Source organism: Cynocephalus volans, chromosome 6, assembly GCF_027409185.1.
Source record: "Cynocephalus volans isolate mCynVol1 chromosome 6, mCynVol1.pri, whole genome shotgun sequence".
NCBI classification, from domain to species: domain Eukaryota; kingdom Metazoa; phylum Chordata; class Mammalia; order Dermoptera; family Cynocephalidae; genus Cynocephalus; species Cynocephalus volans.
In genome coordinates this window covers 120548435-120567705 of record NC_084465.1, presented here as the reverse complement: position 1 = coordinate 120567705, position 19271 = coordinate 120548435, and the positions used below count along the sequence as shown (strand labels likewise).

Below are 19271 nucleotides of genomic sequence, written 5' to 3'. Positions count from 1 at the left end.
CTCCCTCTTCTCTATATTAATGTGTAACTCTGCTTCAGTTTTTCTTCTGCAATGGTGAACTCGATGTGTTCCTGGAAAAGTCCCAAGAGAGTAGCCACTCAAGGGAAAGGAAGCGTGGCCATCACGGGAGCAGGGACAGGAGCAAAAAGCCCACAAGAAGCTCAGTGCTGACCCTCGTTCTCTAGCTTCCCTTTTTCTCCTCTTCTACCAGGGACTCCTCAGAGCACTGAAGCCTATGACCTCAAAGAGGTGGCCCTGTGAACAAAGCTTTCAGAACGTCTGGAAAGTTCCATTGTTGGTGTCACCCCCATTATGCTGTAAGGAAGTGTGAATTTCAGAGCGTCCCTGCAGAAGCTGAGAGCTTCTTGTTCATTTTCTTAATAGGTACAATTAGAGTGGACGCCATGAGTAAAACGGATTGTGCATCTCAGAAGGTAGGTGTGAATTTCAAGGCATGTCTCTTTTTTCACTTGTATTTTCAACATGGGAAGGAGGATGTTCTGATCACAGATAATTGCATGTTAGATTCCTTTGACTGAACAAGTGTGTTCACTCCATTTTTATGATGTGTGCTTTCAAACATGATTTTTGTGAATTAAACTTTCAGGCATCTTCAAGACCTGCTGTGAGAATTCAAGAATAGACACCTGTTGTTCCTTTTCCTCCCTTCCAAGGCCACTAAAACACATATTTCAGCCAGCAGTTCCCGACTCTAGCTGCACACCAGAATATTCTGGGGAACATCCTAAAAACATGGTCTTATTTCCTGCCCCCAATGATTCTGATCTAGAAGATTTGGGGTGGGGCACAGGAATCTGTATTTTTAGCTAAGACCCAAATGATTCTGGTGTAGCAGGTCCTCCAACGAGCATTCGGAATTGCTTCCATGAAGGACATGCAGACATCATGTGTAATCAGAAATAAGCTGCCTGAAAGTAATACCCAATCTGGATGCCAGAATCTTAGTTGTAAAAGCCAAGACCCATGATGTCACCATACATTGAAGTGCCAGAGGAGCATTTTAAATAGAAACTTTATAAAATCAAAATAGATTTGTGATAATAATGAGCCCAGGCCCTGAAATGAAAACTCCCTGCAATTTACCAAGTAGAAGACTTAAGCATTAATGTTTTTAACAAACCATTTTGCATAGCCAAGTAGTTCATATAAGAATCTCCATCTCCTCCTTTTGAAGGCACCACAGAGAATTCTTAGCCAGGTATGGTCAAGAAAACTCTTTTTGCTCTATTCTGGAATTGATCTCTAGATCTGCTGATCTTGCGTGTGTCCTATGTGTTCCTGTTCCATGACTGAGATGTTTTCTGCTATCATGGTATTTATGACTCTTTTCATATGTCTTATCTGTGCCCAGGAAGTAGCTCAAAGTTTAATTTGTTTTCATAGAGATTCTGCATCTCTTCATTGTGTGCTGCAAAATGCTCATGGTTTGATTTCTTTATTATCTCAGGAATGGCTTCTGAGCATTCTGTTATTGACTCAGCTGTCCCTGTGTCTATCCCTGGGGTGACAACTTCTCACTGTGAAAGAACATCAATATAATTTAATCTGTCTCAAACCCAAAAGAATCTATGGGCTCAAGTAACCGAGAGGTCCAAGTTAGATCCAGGAGTTCAGCTGATGTCATTGAGAGTCTGTCTTTCTTTTTCTGGTGGCTCTGCTTTCTTCTATATTGGCTTTATTCTAAGGCAGACTTTCCCCCACATAAGGCAATTATGGCTGTTGGGAGCTCTAGTCATAAACATCCTCACAGTTCATGACCCTAATGAAAAGATCATGCCTCTTTCTCAATAGCTCTACTGAAAGCATCAGGAAATACTCTGATCAACCCAGCTTGGGGCACATGCTTATCCCTGAACCTGTCACTATGTCTGGGAGGATGGAGTACTCTGATTGTCAGACCTGTGTCACACGCCATGTCCTGAGGCCACAGGTGGGGTCAGCCACACTGTACAGCATGGACTTTAACTGCAGGAGAGTCGGTTGTGTGCACAGGGCTGTGTATTCCGCTTCTGGTGGGAGGAGTGACTTCCCAGTAGGTGTCAGGGCTGAAGCAAGGCTTACCCCACACTGAACAGAAGCATGAATGATGTCAACACCCTCCTCGACTGCAGAATTTCAGAGGATTTTGATTTACTCACTCATTCCCACTCTTGCAGTAACTTACTCAAGTTGTCCAAATTCTGTGTGTTCGCTTGTTGCTCTTTTAATGAAGATTTTTATTTGCAACAGATTTAAAAGCTAGGCCAAAGGAAAATTTTCCACTGATCACAAAACCTTCTTGCTTGCAAAGATGAAATACAAACAGCCCTAACTTATCAATTGGTATATGTCCTCCATCCGGGATCCTGAAAGAAATCACAAATGACGTCCTGCTGCCAAAATCCTCTGTGGATGGTATGGTCCCAGCTTTGGATGACTCGGTGCCATTCAGATGGATGCTGGGATTTTTCCATTTGCTTCATCTCATCAGTGCAGATCTGGTATTAATTTCAGTAGAGAAAGAGGGGGCTCTTGGAGATGATTGGTCAATTTTCAGATCCTCGAAATTGAGGTCAAAAGCAGAAAGGCAGACGCAGTCTTTTAGATCAACATAGCAAGTTCTGTAAGATGAAAACAACAGGGTCAGTGGTTCTCACACACATTATGTTTGAGGTGGGGCTCAAACATCATCCCTACTTTTAATAAAGTTCCGTGGGTGAATCTGATATGCCACAATTTTTGAGAACCTCTGAATTAGAACATTAGATCAGTGAACCTATTTTATGTTTTTAAAGATCCAGGCTCAGTATACATCTTCGTTTATGGATTTGCATTTGTTTTTGTTGAATTTCAAGGTCCATAATCTTCCAAGAGTGATTCCCCATGTAAATGATACTTGCTGATTCCAATGTGTTGCAATGAAGAATGATGTGTATTTAAAAGCCACTGACTTAAAAAAATAAAAAATAAATAAAAGCTACTGACTTAGAAGATAAGTTGACCTAATTATGGGCTGGGATGTGTTACCTATCCTCTCTGAGCCTTAGTTTCTTCAGCCAGAATGTTGGTATAAAAAATCTCATAAGGTTGTACAGTGCCTGGCGCATAGCAACTTGGAATAATGGTAGGTATTATTGCTGTTGTTGTTGTTTAATGAGGTTGGTGCTCCAGGGAAGATATTAGAAGTTAATTTGAGTCAGCAATGAGGGGTTGGTTGGAGCAGGGGGCGGGGAGGGCGGGAGCATGGCTAATAGCTGAGTCATATGCCCCTCTGCAACCCCTACCCATTACCTTCATGACATAATTTGCCGACCCAAATAAATCAAATTGATACATTAATGTCTCATCTTACGTGGGAGTTAAGCCCAAAGTTATTGCCTAAGGTGAAAATCACAGAGAGCCAAAATATCCCTTGAATACCCCTCAAATTCTGCAGAGCAGTGTGGGAATGAACTGTGGTTTCTCCATCACAGCCCCGAGTGAGGTGGTTGTCTTGCATGCAGGGGCAGAGTTTCAAGACAAAAATACATGCAACGTCGTTAGGCCACAATCCCTTCCAGCTCCACTCAGGAGAGAGGGAGGGGCACCTGGCAACCGAGTGACCTAGAAGCCACAAATTCACACCTGCCGAGGCTCACTGACAAGTGCACATGCACTGAGTGGCATGGTACACTGAAACACCGACGCTGTTGAGACAATGTGTTTTCTTTTCACAGGAGGCACAGAGTCACTTATGTGTACGTTAAACACACATGAAACGCAGTGCCATTGCCTGAGCAGAGTTCCACTTGGAACTTTGCATTTGTGAAGTGTGTGAGTCAATTTTTTATAGTCACCCTCCTTTTAATCACACCCCAGGGTAGGGCAGCTGGGGATGTCCTCAGAATGTGGGCTATTCTCAGGGAGGAAGGAGAGGCAAAGAGGAGACGCTGGAGATGAGGTAGATCGATGATTAAAAATGAAACATACATAATGGATGGTGTGAGAAGGGTGTTCTGTGGGCCAAACTCTGTGCCTAAAGGGACCTCTTTACTCCTTACCAGCCTCGGAGACTTGGAAACCTTTCCTAATTCCTAAAGAGTGCTTTGTTCCCATCTCCCACAGTTTGCCAAAAGTGACTCAATACATCACATGAGCCACTCCCAGAGGAGACCAGAGCTGCCTCCTCTGCCTGCTTCGGTTGATGAGGAACCATCTGAACTCTATCAGGTAGGCTCAGCTGGCTGCAAGCCCTTCTGTCGAGGGTGACAGGTGAAGAACATGCCCTGCCTCTCTAGGTATTTAGCAGGTACCAGTCGGGGATGAACAGTCAGACTCATCAGTGGCTATGGTTGCTTTTGCCACCAGGAGAGACCACAGCAGTGTGGGAGGAAGGGCTGTGCAGTCATACAGAAGTGAGCTGGAATCTGGCCTTCCACTCACCTGCCATGTTCTTTAAAGTCTCTGAACTCCTGCACTTTCAATTGTAAAATGAGAGAAATTATACCCTATAGCCCTGTCCATAAGGAATAAAGCGAGAGATGTAAATCACCTGACTCGCAAAGTTCCTTTTGAGAGCCAGCCACTGTCCTTACCATCGGAGATCATGCTCTCAGCGCTCAGACAAGCTCAAGCAGTGCCTGTTCAGAAAGCATCTCCCCTGCGTGTGCAAAAGGTAGAATGACAGCATGAGGCACGTGGGACTCGCATTGAGTCCTAGTGTGAGCGGAACCCAGGCTCACCGAGAGATGTCTCTCACCAAGTCTCACTCTGCATCTCTCCCCTTTCAGACTGTCATGTCACACAGCTTTTATCCCCCCTTGATGCAACGCACATCGTGGACCCTGGCCGCGCCCTTCAAAGAGCAGCACCACCACCGTGGACCCAGCGACTCCATTGCCAACAACTACTCCCTGATGGCCCAAGACCTGAAGCTGAAAGACCTGCTGAGGGTCTACCAGCCGGTCTCCATCAATGTCCCTAGGGACAGGACCAGTCAGGGGCTGCCGTCAGGTACTTGTGGCAGACTGGGGCTTTGGAGTGAAACTTGTGCTCCTGGGTTCTAGTCCTGGCTCACCTCTTGCTGCAGCTCACTTTGGATAACTTTGTAGAGACTCACTCTCCTCAACTATGAAATGGAAATGATTGTAACAGCTAACATTTATGGACCACTCACATATATTCCAAACACTGTTCTGTGTACTTGTGCTGTTAATTGCTGCATAACAAATTACCCCAAAACTTTGTGGCTTAAAGCAACCACTATTTATTACCTCATAGTTTCTGTGGGTCAGGAATCTGGGCATGACTTAACTGGGTGGTTCTGGCTCAGGTTCTCTCACAACACGCCATCAAAGTGTCAGCAGGCCCACAGTCATCTAAAAGCAACCTGGGAAGGATCCTCCTCCAGCTTCCTCGTGTCCTCAGATCCTTACTAGCTGCTGGCCAGAGACAGTTTCTTGCCACGTGGGCTTCTCCATAGGGCGGCTCTCAACATGGCTTCCAGCTTCCAGCAGAGGGAGCTAGGGAGAGAGCAGGAGAGAGAGATCCAGGAAGACAGAAACCACAGTCGGTTTTGGAACTTAATCTCTGAAGTGACATCCTATCACTTTTTCTGTATTCTCTGTATTAGAAGTGAGTCACCAGGTTCAGCCTACAGTGAAGGGGCGGGGATTACACAAAGTCATGACACTAGGAGGTGGGGATCTTTGCAGGCCACTTTGGAAGCTGCTTACCATAGAACTCTGTATGTATTACTTTAATTCCACCAAATGCACATATGTCTGCTTAAGGATGTTCTTTAATAATTTTTTGTTTGACATATGTTGGAATTTCTCAATCTGATCTCTATCTCAAACTCATTTTTATATTTTTCATTTTTCTCTCTATGCTATATCTGGGTGAATTCCTGAATTATATGTTTCAATTCACTAATTTTCAATTCAACACTGTTCAGTCTTGAGTTTATCATATCTCACAAGTGTTTTGTTTTAATGACACTATCTTTTCATTTTCAGATTTTCTAATGAGTTCTAATTGTGGTTTCCACCTCCCCCCTTCAATTTCTTATTTTATTCTTTTTTTATTATTGAAACACAATTGATTATACATATTTGTGGAGTACAGAGTTCACTGTCAACACTTGTGTACAATATGTGATGATCAAGTCAGGATAATTAGATTATTCATCATTACAAAATGTAATCATTCTTTGTGTCCATTAACCAATTACTGCCTAACCCCCCTCCGCCTCCTCCTTTCCCACCTCTGTTATCTCCTTCTACAACTTCAATGTATTATTATTGTTTTCTTTCTTTCTTTCTTTTTTTAAATCTGTTTATTTTTTAGCTTCCACTTAACAGCAGAGGACATTTCTCTTTCTGTGCCTGGCTTATTTCAGTTATCAGAATTATGTCCAAGCTCATGCATGTTGCTGTGAAAGGCAGAATTTCATTCTTTTTTATGGCAGAGTAGTATTTCATTGTGTATATATACTGCAATTTACTTACCCAGTCATTCATCGATGGACATTTAGGTTGATTCCAACTCTTGGCTATTGTAAGTAGAGCTGCAATAAACATGGGAGTGCAGGCATCCCTTCAACATGATGACTTCCATTTCCCTGGGTATGTACCTAGCAGTGGGATTATTGGATCATATGATAGTTCTATCTGTAGTTGTCTGAGAAACCTCCATAACGTTTTCCGTAATGGCTGTACCAATTACAGTCCCACCAACAGTGTAAAAGGGTTCCTCTTTATCCGCGTCCTCTCCAACATTTGTTATTCTCTGTCTTTTTGATAATAGCCAGTCTAACTGGGGTGAGATGATATCTCAATGTGATTTTGATTTGCATTTCCCTGATGATTAGTGATGTTGGGCATTTTTTCATGTACCTCTTGATCATTTCTATATCTTCCTTTTACAAATGCCTATTCAGCTCCTTCACCCATTTAAATAATCTGATTTTAAAATCAGATTATTTAAAATCTCTTTACTGTGAAGTTGTTTGAATTCCTCATACATTTTGGATATTAATCCCTTGTCAGATGAATAGTCTGGAAGTACTTTCTTCCATTCTGTTGGTTGTCTTTTCACACTGTTGATTGTTCCCTTTGCTGTGTGAAAGATTTTTACTTTAATATAATCCCATTTGTTTACTTTTCTTTTTGTTGCCTGTGCTTTTGGGGTCTTATTCATAAAGTCTTTGCCCAGTCTTACATCCTGAAGTGTTTCCCCCATGTTTTCTTTTAGGAGTTTTATAGTTTCAGGTCTTATAGTTAAGTCTTTACTCCATTTTGAGTTGATTTTGGCATATGGCAAGAGGTATGGGTCTAATTTCATTCTTCTACTAATGGATATCCTGTTTTCCATCCCATTTATTGAAGAGGCTGTCCTTTCCCCAGTGTAGGTTCTTGGTGACTTTGTCTAAGATAAGTTGGCTCTAAGTACATGGATTGATTTCTGGGTTTTCTTTTCTTTTCCATTGGTCTGTGTGTCTGTTCTTCTGCCAGGACCATGCAGTTTTGGTTACTATAGCTTTGAAGTATAATTTGAAGTCTGGTAGGGTAATGCCTCTGGCTTTACTTTGTTGTTGTTGTTCAAGATTGCTTTGCCTTTTTGGGGTCTTTTTTTGTTCCATATGAATGTTAAGATTGTTTTTTCTATTTCTGTCATTGGTATTTTGATGGAATCACATTGAATCTGTAGATCACTTTGGGTAGTATGGACATTTTCACAGTGTTAATTTTTCCAATCCATGAACGTGGAATGCCTTTCCATGTTTAGGTGTGCTCTTTGATTTCTTTCAGCAGTGATTTGTAGTTCTCATTGTCAATATCTTTCATCTCTTTGGTTAAATTGATTCCTGGCTTTTTATTTTTTTGGTAGCTATTGTAAATGGTCTTGCTTTGTTGATTTCTTTTCCTGCTAGTTTGTTGTTGGAGTATTAAAATGCTACTGATTTTTGTGTCTTGATTTTGTGTCCTGCAGCTTTACTGAATTCTTTAATCAGCTCTAAGAGTTTTTCTGTAGAGTATTTAAGTTTTTCTATATACAGGATCATGTCATCTGCAAACATGGACAATTTGACTTCATCTCTTCCAATTTGGATGCCCTTTATCTTTTTCTTGCCTGATTGCTCTAGTTAGTACTTCCAATATTATATTAAATAGGAGTGGTGAGAGTGGGCATTCTTTTCTTGTTCCTGTTCTTAAAGGAAAAGCTTTCAGCTTTTCCCCATTCAGGATGATATTGGAGGTGGGTTTTTGTCATATATGGCTTTTATTGTGTTGAGATACTCTCCTTCTAATTTGTTGAGAGTCTTTAACATGAAGGGATATTGAATTTTGTCAAATGCATTTTCTGCATCTATTGGGATGATCATGTGATATTTGTCCTTGATTTTGTTGATGTGGCATATCACGTTTATTGATTTGGGTATATTGAATCATCTTTGCATCATTGATTCATCCCACTTGATCATGATGTATAATCTTTTTGATGTGCTGTTGTATACTGTCTGCTAATTTTTTCTTAAGGATTTGCTTCTATATTCATCATTATATAGTTTTCCTCTTTTGTTGTATCTTTGATTTTGGTATCAGGGTGATGCTGACCTCATAGAATGAGTTTGGGAGAATGGCCTCTATTTCAATTTTTTGGAACAGATAGAAAAGGATTGGTATTAGTTCTTCTTTAAATGTTAGGTAGAATTCAGCAGTGAAGCCATCCAGTCCTAGACTTTTCTTTGTCAGGAGACTGCTGATTATTACTTCAATCTCATTGCTTGTTATTGGTCTGTTCAAGTTTTCTATTTCTTCTTGGTTCAGTCTTGGTAGTTTGTATGTCTCCAGAGATTTATCCATTTCCTCCAGGTTTTCTAATTCGTTGACATATGGTTGTTCATAATAGTCTCTAATGATTCTTTTTATTTCTGTGACATTGGTTTTAATGTCTCCTTTTTCATTTTGGATTTTTGTTATTTGGTTCTTCTCTTTCTTTTTTCAGTTAGACTAGCTAATGGTTTATCTATTTACCTTCTAAAAAAACCCAACATTTTGTTTCATTTACCTCTTGTATCTATTGTTGGTCTCTAATCAATTGTTAGTTCTGCTCTGATTTTAATTATTTCTTTACATCTACTGATTTTGGGGTTGTATTGTTCTTGTTTTCTAGTTCTCTGAGATGTAACATTAGGTTGTTTATTTGAAGTCTTTCTATTCTTTTGATAGAAGCAATTGTTGCAATAAACTTTTCTCTTAGTACTGCTTTTGCAGTATGCCATAGGTGTTGGTAAGATGGGTCTTTATTTTCCTTAGTTTTGAAAAAAAATTTTTTGATTTCCTGTTTAACTTCTCCTTGGATCCACAGGTCATTCAGGAGTATGTTATTTAATTTCTATGTATTTGTACAGTTTTCAAAGTTTTGCTTATTGATTTCTAGTTTTAATCCATTGTGGTCTGAAAATATACTTGAAATGATTTCAATTTTTAAAGGTTTTTTGAGTCTTGATTTGTGACCTACCATGTGGTCTATCCTGGAGAATATTTCATGTGCTGATGAGAAAAATGTATATTCTGTAGCTCTTGGATGAAATGTTCTGTAGATGACTGCCAAGTCTAATTTGTCTAAAGTGTAGTTTAAATCCTGTGTTTCTCTGTTGATTTGTTGCCTAGATGATCTGTCCTGTGTTAAGTGTTGAAGTAGGGGAACTTTTATTGTCTTGGGGGTCTATTTCTCTTTTTAAGTCTAATAGTGTTTGCTTTATATACCCGGGTGTTCCAGTGTTGGGTGCATATATATTCATGATTGTTATATCCTCTCACTGGATAGATCCCTTTATCATTATGTAATGGCTTTCTTAGTCTCTTCTTGTAGTTTTTAGTTTGAAGTCTATTTTATCCGATATTAGAATACCTCCTCCTCCTTGTGTTTGGTTTTCATTGTGTGGTATATCTTTTTCCACCGCTTTACTTTTAGTCTTTTCAAGTGAGGTGAGTTTCTTGTAGTCAGCATATAGATGGGTCTAGTTTTTTAATCCAATCAGCCAGTGTATGTCTCTTGAGTGTAGAATTCAATCCACTTATGTTTGGGGTTGTTATTCACAGGTATTGTCTTACTCCTTGGCATTTTATTGATTTTTGTGTGGTTGTTTTAAATATCTTTTGTTTCTTTCTTTCCCTTTTGTTGTTTGTTGTCAGTGTTTGCTGGTTTATTTGAAGTTGTAAGGTATGGTTTCTTTCTCTTTCCCATTTGCATATTTCCCTTACTATTGAGTTTTGTTCTTTCTTGTGTATTCATCATAGTGATTATCATTTTTGGGACTCCAAATGGAAGACTGCCTTGAAGATTTCTTGAAGGACTGGTTGTGTGTTTGTGAACTCCCACAGTTTTTGTTTGTCTGGAAAATATGCTATTTCTCCTTCATTTCTGAAGGATAGCCTTTCTGGGTATAGTATACTTGGCTGGCAGCTTTTTCTCTTTTAGTACTTTGAATATATCATTTCATTGTCTCCTGGCCTGTATGGTTTCTGCTGAGAAATCTGATGTTAGTCTGATGGGAGCTCTCTTATAGGTGACGTGATGCTTTTCTATTGATGTTTTGAGGATTCTCTCTTTGTCTTTGCTTTTTGATGCTCTGACTACAATATGTTGCAGAGAGGACTTTTTGGATTGAATCTGTTTGGGGATCTTTGAGCCTCTTAGATTTGGAAGTTCATATCTCTCCCAAAACCTGGGAAATTTTCCTCTATTATTTCATTGAATAGGTTTATAATGCTTTTTGCTTTCTCCTCCCCTTCCAGAACATCCATAATTGGGATGTTTGTATGTTTCAGATTCTCTGACAGCTCCCACAGGTTTTCTTCATAGTTTTTTTAAAAATGGGGTTTTTTTTGTCTGTCTGGGTTATGTCAAAAAGCTTGTCTTCAAGGTCAGAAATTTTTTTTCTGCTTGTTCTAGCCTGTTGCTTAAGCTCTTAGTTGTATTTTTAAAATCTCATTTAATGAATCCTTCAGTTTCACACATTCTGCTATGTTCTTTTTTGAGGTATTTATCTCTTTGTAGAGTTTCTCCTTCAGCCTGGGTTTTTTTTTTTTTTTTTTCATTTCATTCTATCTGAGTTTTCTTGTATCTCATTGAGTTTCCTTAAGATTGTTATTTGAAATTTCTTTCAGTCATTTTATAGGTTTCTTGCTGTTTGGGGTCTGGTAATGGAGAATTAGTGTATTTCTTTGGGAGTTTCGCATTTTCTTGTTCTTTTCATATTTCTAGTATACCAAAATTGATGTGTGGTTATCTGGTTGAGCAGTTGCTTCTTCAAATACTCAAGAATAGCTTTTTAGGAGAGAGACTTCCTCCTACAGATGTGCTTTATATTGACTGTAGAGTAGGGTGTTTTAGTTTTGGTTCTGAGTAGATGCAGTAGTGTAGTTTCTGTGTGGTTACTTCAATCATATTCAACATGAAAGTTGTCTGTGAGTGCCTCCATGGCCTGGGCACTGGGGCATTCGGTTTCTTGCATTCAGTTTCTTGCTGAAGTGAGGTATACATTGAAGTTGTGGGTGAGATCTTGGGTTCTTAGAAGTGCTTGGATGCCCCATTACTACTTGGATGAGGAGAGTGACCCTTAGCAGTCTTGCTGGCACCCTGGCTAGTGTCTCGTGACCCTGATAGGTGCTCTGGGGTGATCTGAAATTCCTCAGCTTAATTGGATAACCCTGGGCAGGGTTACTAGGGGTTGGGATTAGGACCTTAGGCTTTGAGGGGGATAATGGGGTGCTCAGTAGCCCCTCAGCTAGAATGGGTGACTCAATGGTTTCACTGGAGCTCTGGCAGAGCCCTGTACCCCCAGGGAAGTTGTTGAGATGATACTCTTTAACTTCACTGTTGGAGTTGGCAACATTGAGTTGGGCTGCTGGATTTGTGTGTGGCGTTCTGTACTCTGAGGAAGGACACTGAGATGGTATGCAGCACCACTGTTAAAGTGGGGTACTCTGGGAGAGGTATTAGTAGTTTTGGGTGGGAACCTTCACCCCAAGATGGATGCTGGGTCCCTCTGTAGCTGTTCAGCTGGTGTGGCCACTCTGGGAGAGGCTGCTGTGGTTGTAGACAGGCCTCTCTGACCCTAACAGCATTACTGGAACACTCTGAATCTCCTCAGCTGGGGTGGGCTGTTCCACATGAGGCCGCTGGGGTTGTGGGTGGGCTGCTGTGCCCCTGAGAAAGATGCTGGATCCCTCTAAAGCCCCCTTGCTGGGGTGGACAGCCCATAGACTAACTAGTGCTGCGGGTGTGTGTCTGTGCCCAAGAGAGGTTCACAAGTCCCCCACCACCTCTCCATGGCTGCACAAATTGCAAGGGCACTTCACCAAAGAAGGTGGGGTTGCCAGCAGAGGCTAGGCTTCCCAATTAGGTGGTTTTCTGACTCTATAAAGTGTGCATGCTGACCTCCCATGTCCTGAAGGTCACACCCTCGCTACACTGGACCAGCTGTTCCCAGAGAGCAGGACACCACTTGGACGCAGGTGTGGGCAAGCCAGTGCAAAGATGTGGCCACAGGGGAGTGGCCTCTGCAGGGACCAAAGAGAAATGGTCTCGGGTGTTGAGGCCAATCTCAAATTTGGAACTGCTACAGAAGCCTGGGGCATGGAGGGTGGGAGCGATTGACTGCATTTCCCTCTCTGGGTCAGTTCAGTCTGGTGTGCCACCAGGAGTTCCCAGCAGCAGGTGCATGGCCACAGAGCCACCTCTGACAGAGGCATATGTGTTCCCCTCTCCCTCCTTACAGCTATAAGTATTGTGCAGTCATCCCACCAACATAGGCAGAGTCACTGGCAACAGGCACCAGACCTGAATAAGCTGTTTTCTAGTCTTGAGGGTGTGTCCACTGACTCACTCCATCCTGGTGGTGGCACCCTCACTGCCCTGAACCATCCATTCCCAGAGCAAAGTGCCAAAGCCAAAGGTTGATCCCGGTCCCAGGCTTGCCACAGCAGTCTGGGAACAGCTCCACATGCATGCCTCCCCAGACTAACACAGTCATGCATGCCTGCAGTGGTCCCCAATACCAAGTACATGGCCGCAAGGGTTGTGTCAGCTTTCCCTGGGTTGGGCTGCCAATTCTCTCACATTCCTGCAGGCAAAAACTCCTCCTGAATCCCCAATCACTCTGGATTGGGGAGTGGGGTGTTGATGGCTGAGGATTTTTCCGTTCTCTTTGTGGTTATCGTGAGTTTCTGCACTCACCAATGCTTCCACTACTCCCTTGGTGCATTCCAGCTCTCCCTCCTTTCGTTTTTCTCATCCAAGTATAATTGCGCTCTAGACGCATTCTCCGTCTTTGTGGGAGAGACGAGTGATGTCTCCTTCTAGTTGGCCATCTTCCTGACCACTTCCAACTTCTTATGCTATTCTTATAGTTATATCCCTTCCAGTATCATGTAGAGGATTTTTTTCCCAAGTGGTTCTCATCAGTGTTATTTTTATTCAATACACATGTACAGTCTCTAGGATGCTGTCTTCACATGTTCCTGCTTCAAGCATGTGCAGCAAACATTAAATACACATATGTTCAGATCACGATACCTAGAAACTTAAGTTTGCTGCTCTCACTGCTAATTTCAGTGTTATTATCATAGTTCATTTGGGCTGTTATAACAAAGTACCATGAACTGAGTGACTCATGAACAACAGAAATTTATTTCTCACAGTTCTGGAGGTTGAGAAGTTCAAGGTCAAGATTATGGCAGATTCCGTGTTTGGTGGAGGCCCTTTTCCTGGTTTGTAGACCTTTGTCTTCTGGTTGTGTGCTCACATGGGGGGAGGGGTGAAGGATCTCTCTGGGGTCTTTTTTTTTTTTAATTTGTGACTGGCAAGTACAGGGATCCAAACTTTCGACCTTGGTTTTATAACACTATGTGCTAACTAACTGAGAAAACCAGCCAGCTCTGGGGTCTATTTCATAAGGTCACAATCTCATGCATGAAGGCAGAGCTCTCACCTCCAAATGCCATGACATTGGGGATTAGGTTTCAACTTATGATTTGGAGTAGACATAAACATTTAGTCCATAGCAGTCATTATTTAGAACTTTTCTTAAATAGTAGTTAATTCGAAGATTACATTTTTCCCATTTTGTATTTCCAAAATTGTTAGTATCTGTGAAGAATGCCTCCAGATTTAATTGTCACAAGAATTTTCAGCGAAGCCAGAGTCTTTGAGCATAAACTGCTAAGGTGCTGTCTTTAGAACAGGCACTGTTATCTATTGTTCAGGTCCTTGCTTGAGTTGATTTCTTGTTTTTACTCATTAAAATACAGTTGTACTTTGAGGATCTTAAACATTTATTTTGGAGCAATATTGGTATTGCTGTGTAATGTCCATGTTGTGAATCTATCCGTCAATTGTTGAGTTTATTGGTTATCTTTCTTAATATTGGTTTTCCTCATGGGTTCTGAGATTCCAGTTTACAGGCTTATTTGAGGGTTTTTTCCTCTTCTTGATGCATCTCTCCCCCACCCCATTTTTTATTGAGGTATAATTCACACACAATAAAATGTACAGATCTTAAGTGTTCAGTTCAGTGAGTTTCGACGATTGTTTATACTGTAGAGCCACCACTCAGACAAGATATCGGGCGTTTCCACCACGAGAGAAAGTTCCCTGCTTCTCCTCTCCAACCATCTCTCTCTCCTACCCCACCCTGTCCCACCCCAGAGTAACCACTTTCTGATTTCTGTCACCAGAGATCAGTTTTGCTTGTTGTCATAGGTGCATGTAATCATACAGTGTGTTCTCCTTTGGCTCACCCTTCTTAATCCAGTGTTTTTTTCTTATACTTTCATCTGGCTTCTTAGGACCCCAGATTCTCCCAGAGGTCTTACACTCGTGGCTTGGGGCTTCTATCCTAGATGATATTTGGACATCTCATGGGTCTGGGTCCTGAGACAGTGTGAGGCTTGGCCAGCCATCACAGGCCTTTCTGTGTTTTCTGTAGCTGCCATGTGAGTTGAGGACACAGGCGCTTTATCTCTTGATGACGCTGCTGCCTTTTCAGCCTGTGTTCATGGGTAGCAAGGCCTTGCTTCAGTCCTGGCTTTGTGCTCTGAGACCAGTTCCAGTTCCGCACGTTGTGGTGTGTTTGGGATTCTGTTACTCTTCAGGTGTCAAACTCCTGACTACTTCTACCTGCTTCTGTACCCTGAAGCCAAGTTTATGACTTTTATTTCACATTGTATGTATTTCTGGCTCACACAGAAGAGTATCGTGTTGAACAATGCAATGCCTTTTTAATTTTTAGAGAGTATTTTGTCTATTATTGTTGTGTTGAGTATATTGAGAAACTCAAAGTGTGAACTCAGAATACATCTTAACTTGGAGTCTTCAATTTTTGTGATTCCCTCAAAAAGTGTCAATTTAATACTAGCATGTCTTAAACACTTCTGTTACTTATTAATTTCCTCAGGCTGGAGGTCTTACCAAGTAACAGTATCTAGCTAAAGTTTAATAAGATAGTTTTTGTATTACTTATTGAAATTTTTTATAGTCACTTTATATTTATTGCAAATGATACTAGTTTTTCTATTTGTAACAATCACATAAAATTTCCTTTAAAAATAAATGCATTAAGTTTAAAAGCCTGAGTCTATTTAAAGGGACATATTACGACTGATGTTTAGAAAGAACACAACTGCTGTTTAGGGACCAGGGCCCACATCTTCTGCCTTGTGCCACCACTCTGTGTCCACTCCCTTGAGTGTGCTCCTAGACTGTCCCAAGAGTCCTGTCCCTGTGGACAGAGAATGGCCCCTTTACTCACGTCTTTCTTCTTCACTCTTCCAGCAACTAAAAGTTCATCAGAGCCCAACAAGAAGAAAATGAAGTTCTCCAGAGACAAAGAGAATCCCACTGGGTAAGGTATCACTGTGGGCACCAGAGAATGCAGGACACTGGGCTGAACCAGGAAGGTTGTGGTCTCATTAAAGCCATGCTTTGCTTCTTGGCTTTAAACCATTCCCAGACACAGAGTGACTCATGCTTTTCTCCACCAGGCACCTTAATCCAAAATTTTTTTAAGGCTATAAACAAAAATAAACAAGCAAAACTGGTGCTAACATACCTCTGAGGTGTTCAGCAGTTAGGGTCATGTCTGAAGTACACACGCACGCCAGTGGATGACACAGAGAAGAGAGTCTTCTCTTGCAGACCCACACTCATCGGGTTGGAGAAAGTAGGCCTGACACCGCGGCACCTCCGCAGATAACCAAGCGCGAAGGACTGAGCTGTGTCTACTTTTCAGGACCAAGTCAGCCTGCAATGCCTCGGCCCCCTCACCCTTGAGGAAGGAGAAGATCTCTTTCACCCTCCCGGGAAGCAGACCGATGAGTCCAGAACAGCAGATTGACGTGATGTTACAGCAGGAGATGGAAGTAGAAAGTAAAGAAAGCAGACCATCTGAATCAGACCTGGAGGTACATCCTCAGTGTCCTGTTTCCCTCAGTTTGCTAAGGATTTTTCTTGGGGTCCCACTGATTCCAAACTGGGGAAGAACAGCAGAATCACCTGGAGAGTGTTTTAAAAATACCACAGTCCAGACCGCATGACAGACTACTGAATGAGGATGTGTGTGTGTGTGTGTGTGTGAGAGAGAGAGAGATAGAGAGAGAGAGAGAGTTCTCTGCTCTAATAAGTCTTGGAAATTGGTGCCTTTGTGTCCTCTTAGAACGTAGGCTGCAGAATGATGGCCTGTAGGCTACGGCTGCCAGATTTTGAAAAACAAAACAACCAGACACTCAGTTAAATTTGAATGTCAGATAAACAATTCATAATTTTTGACATAGGTATATCCCAATGTGTCCTGTATTTTATCTGGCAACCCTACTATAGGCTGAATTGGGCCTGTAGATGTGTTTTGAAAAGGATGGAAATTTCACATAAGCTAGATTTCCAACCTCTCTTGAAAAAACTAAAATATTAGAAGCTGAGCAGTAGCTACCTCCTTTAGATGAGAAATACATTTTCTAGTTTCTCACAATCCCCATATTTTCTTATGTCCAGCCAACTTTCACTTATTAACATTACCTGCCTGGCTCCAGATAGGCATTTGAGTTTCCACCCCCTATCTTAAAAGAAGAATAAAGCTTTAGAGCAAATAGCTTGCAGGTTTATAGTGTATAATAAAAAAATAATAATAAAAACTCGCAGTGACTGGGTAGGTGCAATTGGCAAAACTGGCTAAATGCTCCGGCTGCTCAATCCCATTCAAGACCTGGGTCCTGTGATTATGCCCATTATTAAGCAACTTGCTCAAGATTAAGCAGTAAGAGACAAAACCAGGACTTGAACCAGGTCTAGCTGATACCCAAATCTCTGTGCTCTTAAGAGCTACACAGCATTTTTCAAACTTGCTTGAAGAATCACCTGGGTGCTTGTTAAAACCCCCAACAGCCTGGGGAGTGGCTTAGGAATCTGAATTTTAATGAGAGCCCTACCCTCTCATCCCCCACCCAGGAAGTTCTTAAATCAGGGAGGTTTGGCAGTGCTGCCCTGTATGAGCTGCTTCCATAAGGTCTGCAGAGAGGTAAGCTGCGGTTATCAGAGCAGCCCCTTCTGACCACAGACAGTCGGCACTGATACTCAAAGCTGATTTCAAACCCTTTCCCCACACGTAGGACGTCCCTCCTTCTGAAACTACTCATCCCCAGAGCCGCTCAGCCATCCAGCTGCTTAGAGGCAAGCCCTCAATAAACAAAACTTCCTGAAGTCACCAGATCACATTTGCCATTTCTGTTTAGTTTGTATGTCTATGTTGCTTTCCAAACTAAAAAGCCCATGGTCCGATTAGAAAAATTATCCTACCTTACTCAGACTTTGGGGATATTTTCCCCCACTGACAGCTACAAGCTGCAGGATCCATGTGCTTTGTAGGGATCACTGCTGTTCAGAAGGGTGAGGTATTTGAGTCCATTTTAGAAGCTCGCCATTCCTCCTGTAAAGGTCACCAGGAATGCCACCTCGATCCCTGGCCTCTGTACTCGTCCCACTGTTCCTATCGGTGTGGCATTTGATAAGCCATCCCTTACACCCCACTGAAACCTCTCTGGCTTTGGTTGAATCCTCGGGAGTTCTGGGGAACACCTTCCAGTGACCTTGTTCATGGCAAGGGGTGTGAAGTGACCGTCCCAGAACGCGTGACTGCAGCAAGAGAAGGGGGAGGGTGGCGCTGTGTGTACGGGGTCCCCCGGCAGCTGAGGGGTGGGACAGGTGGACACAGTTATCCAATCGCCATCCTTTTCTTGTTGGTGGTTTGTTTATGGAAGAGATACTATTACTATTTGACCCATGGAATCCAAAAAGACATGATTGCCCCTGAGGAGAACGAAGTGATGGTCCGGATTTCAAAGCTGATTTCTAGCACGCTGCTGACCAGTCCCCTCCTGGAACCCCTGATGGTCACCCTCGTGGAGGAGAAGGAGAATGACTACTACAGCAGCCTCATGAAAAGCATCGGTGAGGCTGGGCGTAAGCGGGGCAGTGGTCCCATGTGGAGAGCACCTCTGTCCTCTCACTTGATCAGTTGCCATCCTGGTTTCGCTGAAATGTCAGAAACATCATCTAATCTTCAGTTCAAATGCTTCTTCCCTCCTGCACCCATCACTAATGTCTGCATCAACGCTTCCCACACTTTAACCACATGCATGCATGTAACCTGGGGATCTCCTTAAAATGCACATTCTGATTCAGTAGATCTGAATCTGGGGTGAGGCCTGAGATTCCACATTTCTAACATCTTTCCATGTGATTCAGATGCGATAGACAGTGGGGCAACACCTTGAGTAGCAAAGGGCCTCCTCAAACTTGCAAATCTAGTGCAAGATCTATGTTTCTCTCAAGTGTTTTTTCTTTCTGTGCAACCCTCAGCGGTCAGTCCATTCTCTGCCCTCACAGCACTTCTCATCTCCGCTTTGGAATTTCCCTGCTGCTGCGTAGCATGGGCACATTTCATTTCTCATGGGTCTTGGGTCTTTTGTTAAACTGTGAGCTCTTTGGTGGTGGAGCACAAATTATTGATCCTGGTTCCCCTTTATGCTTAGCCCAGTGTCTTGTGCACACACCAGGTCACTGGGAGATATTACATAATCAGTAATACATAATAAGTAATGTGAGAAAAACATCAACAGGGAGGGCTGATCCCATTACATCCCCACCTTGCTGTGGTCTCTGCACAACAGCTCTCTTCACCAAGTTGTCTAGTTATTTTTATTTTCCTAACTATCTTTCTAATGGTGTCA

At 42.2% G+C, this 19271-nt stretch overlaps 1 protein-coding gene across 1 annotated transcript in view; it reads left to right on the top strand.

Moving 5' to 3' along the window:
* The first annotated feature begins 404 nt into the window (after nt 1–404).
* Nucleotides 405–19271, top strand: part of DNAH3 (dynein axonemal heavy chain 3) — a 169854-nt gene continuing 150987 nt past the window's right edge. The window contains exons 1-6 of the mRNA XM_063099804.1: nt 405–434; nt 4105–4209; nt 4770–4998; nt 15823–15892; nt 16280–16451; nt 18300–18489. Of these exons, the coding sequence (XP_062955874.1) occupies nt 405–434; nt 4105–4209; nt 4770–4998; nt 15823–15892; nt 16280–16451; nt 18300–18489 (796 nt within the window). The remainder of the gene's footprint in view (nt 435–4104; nt 4210–4769; nt 4999–15822; nt 15893–16279; nt 16452–18299; nt 18490–19271) is intronic.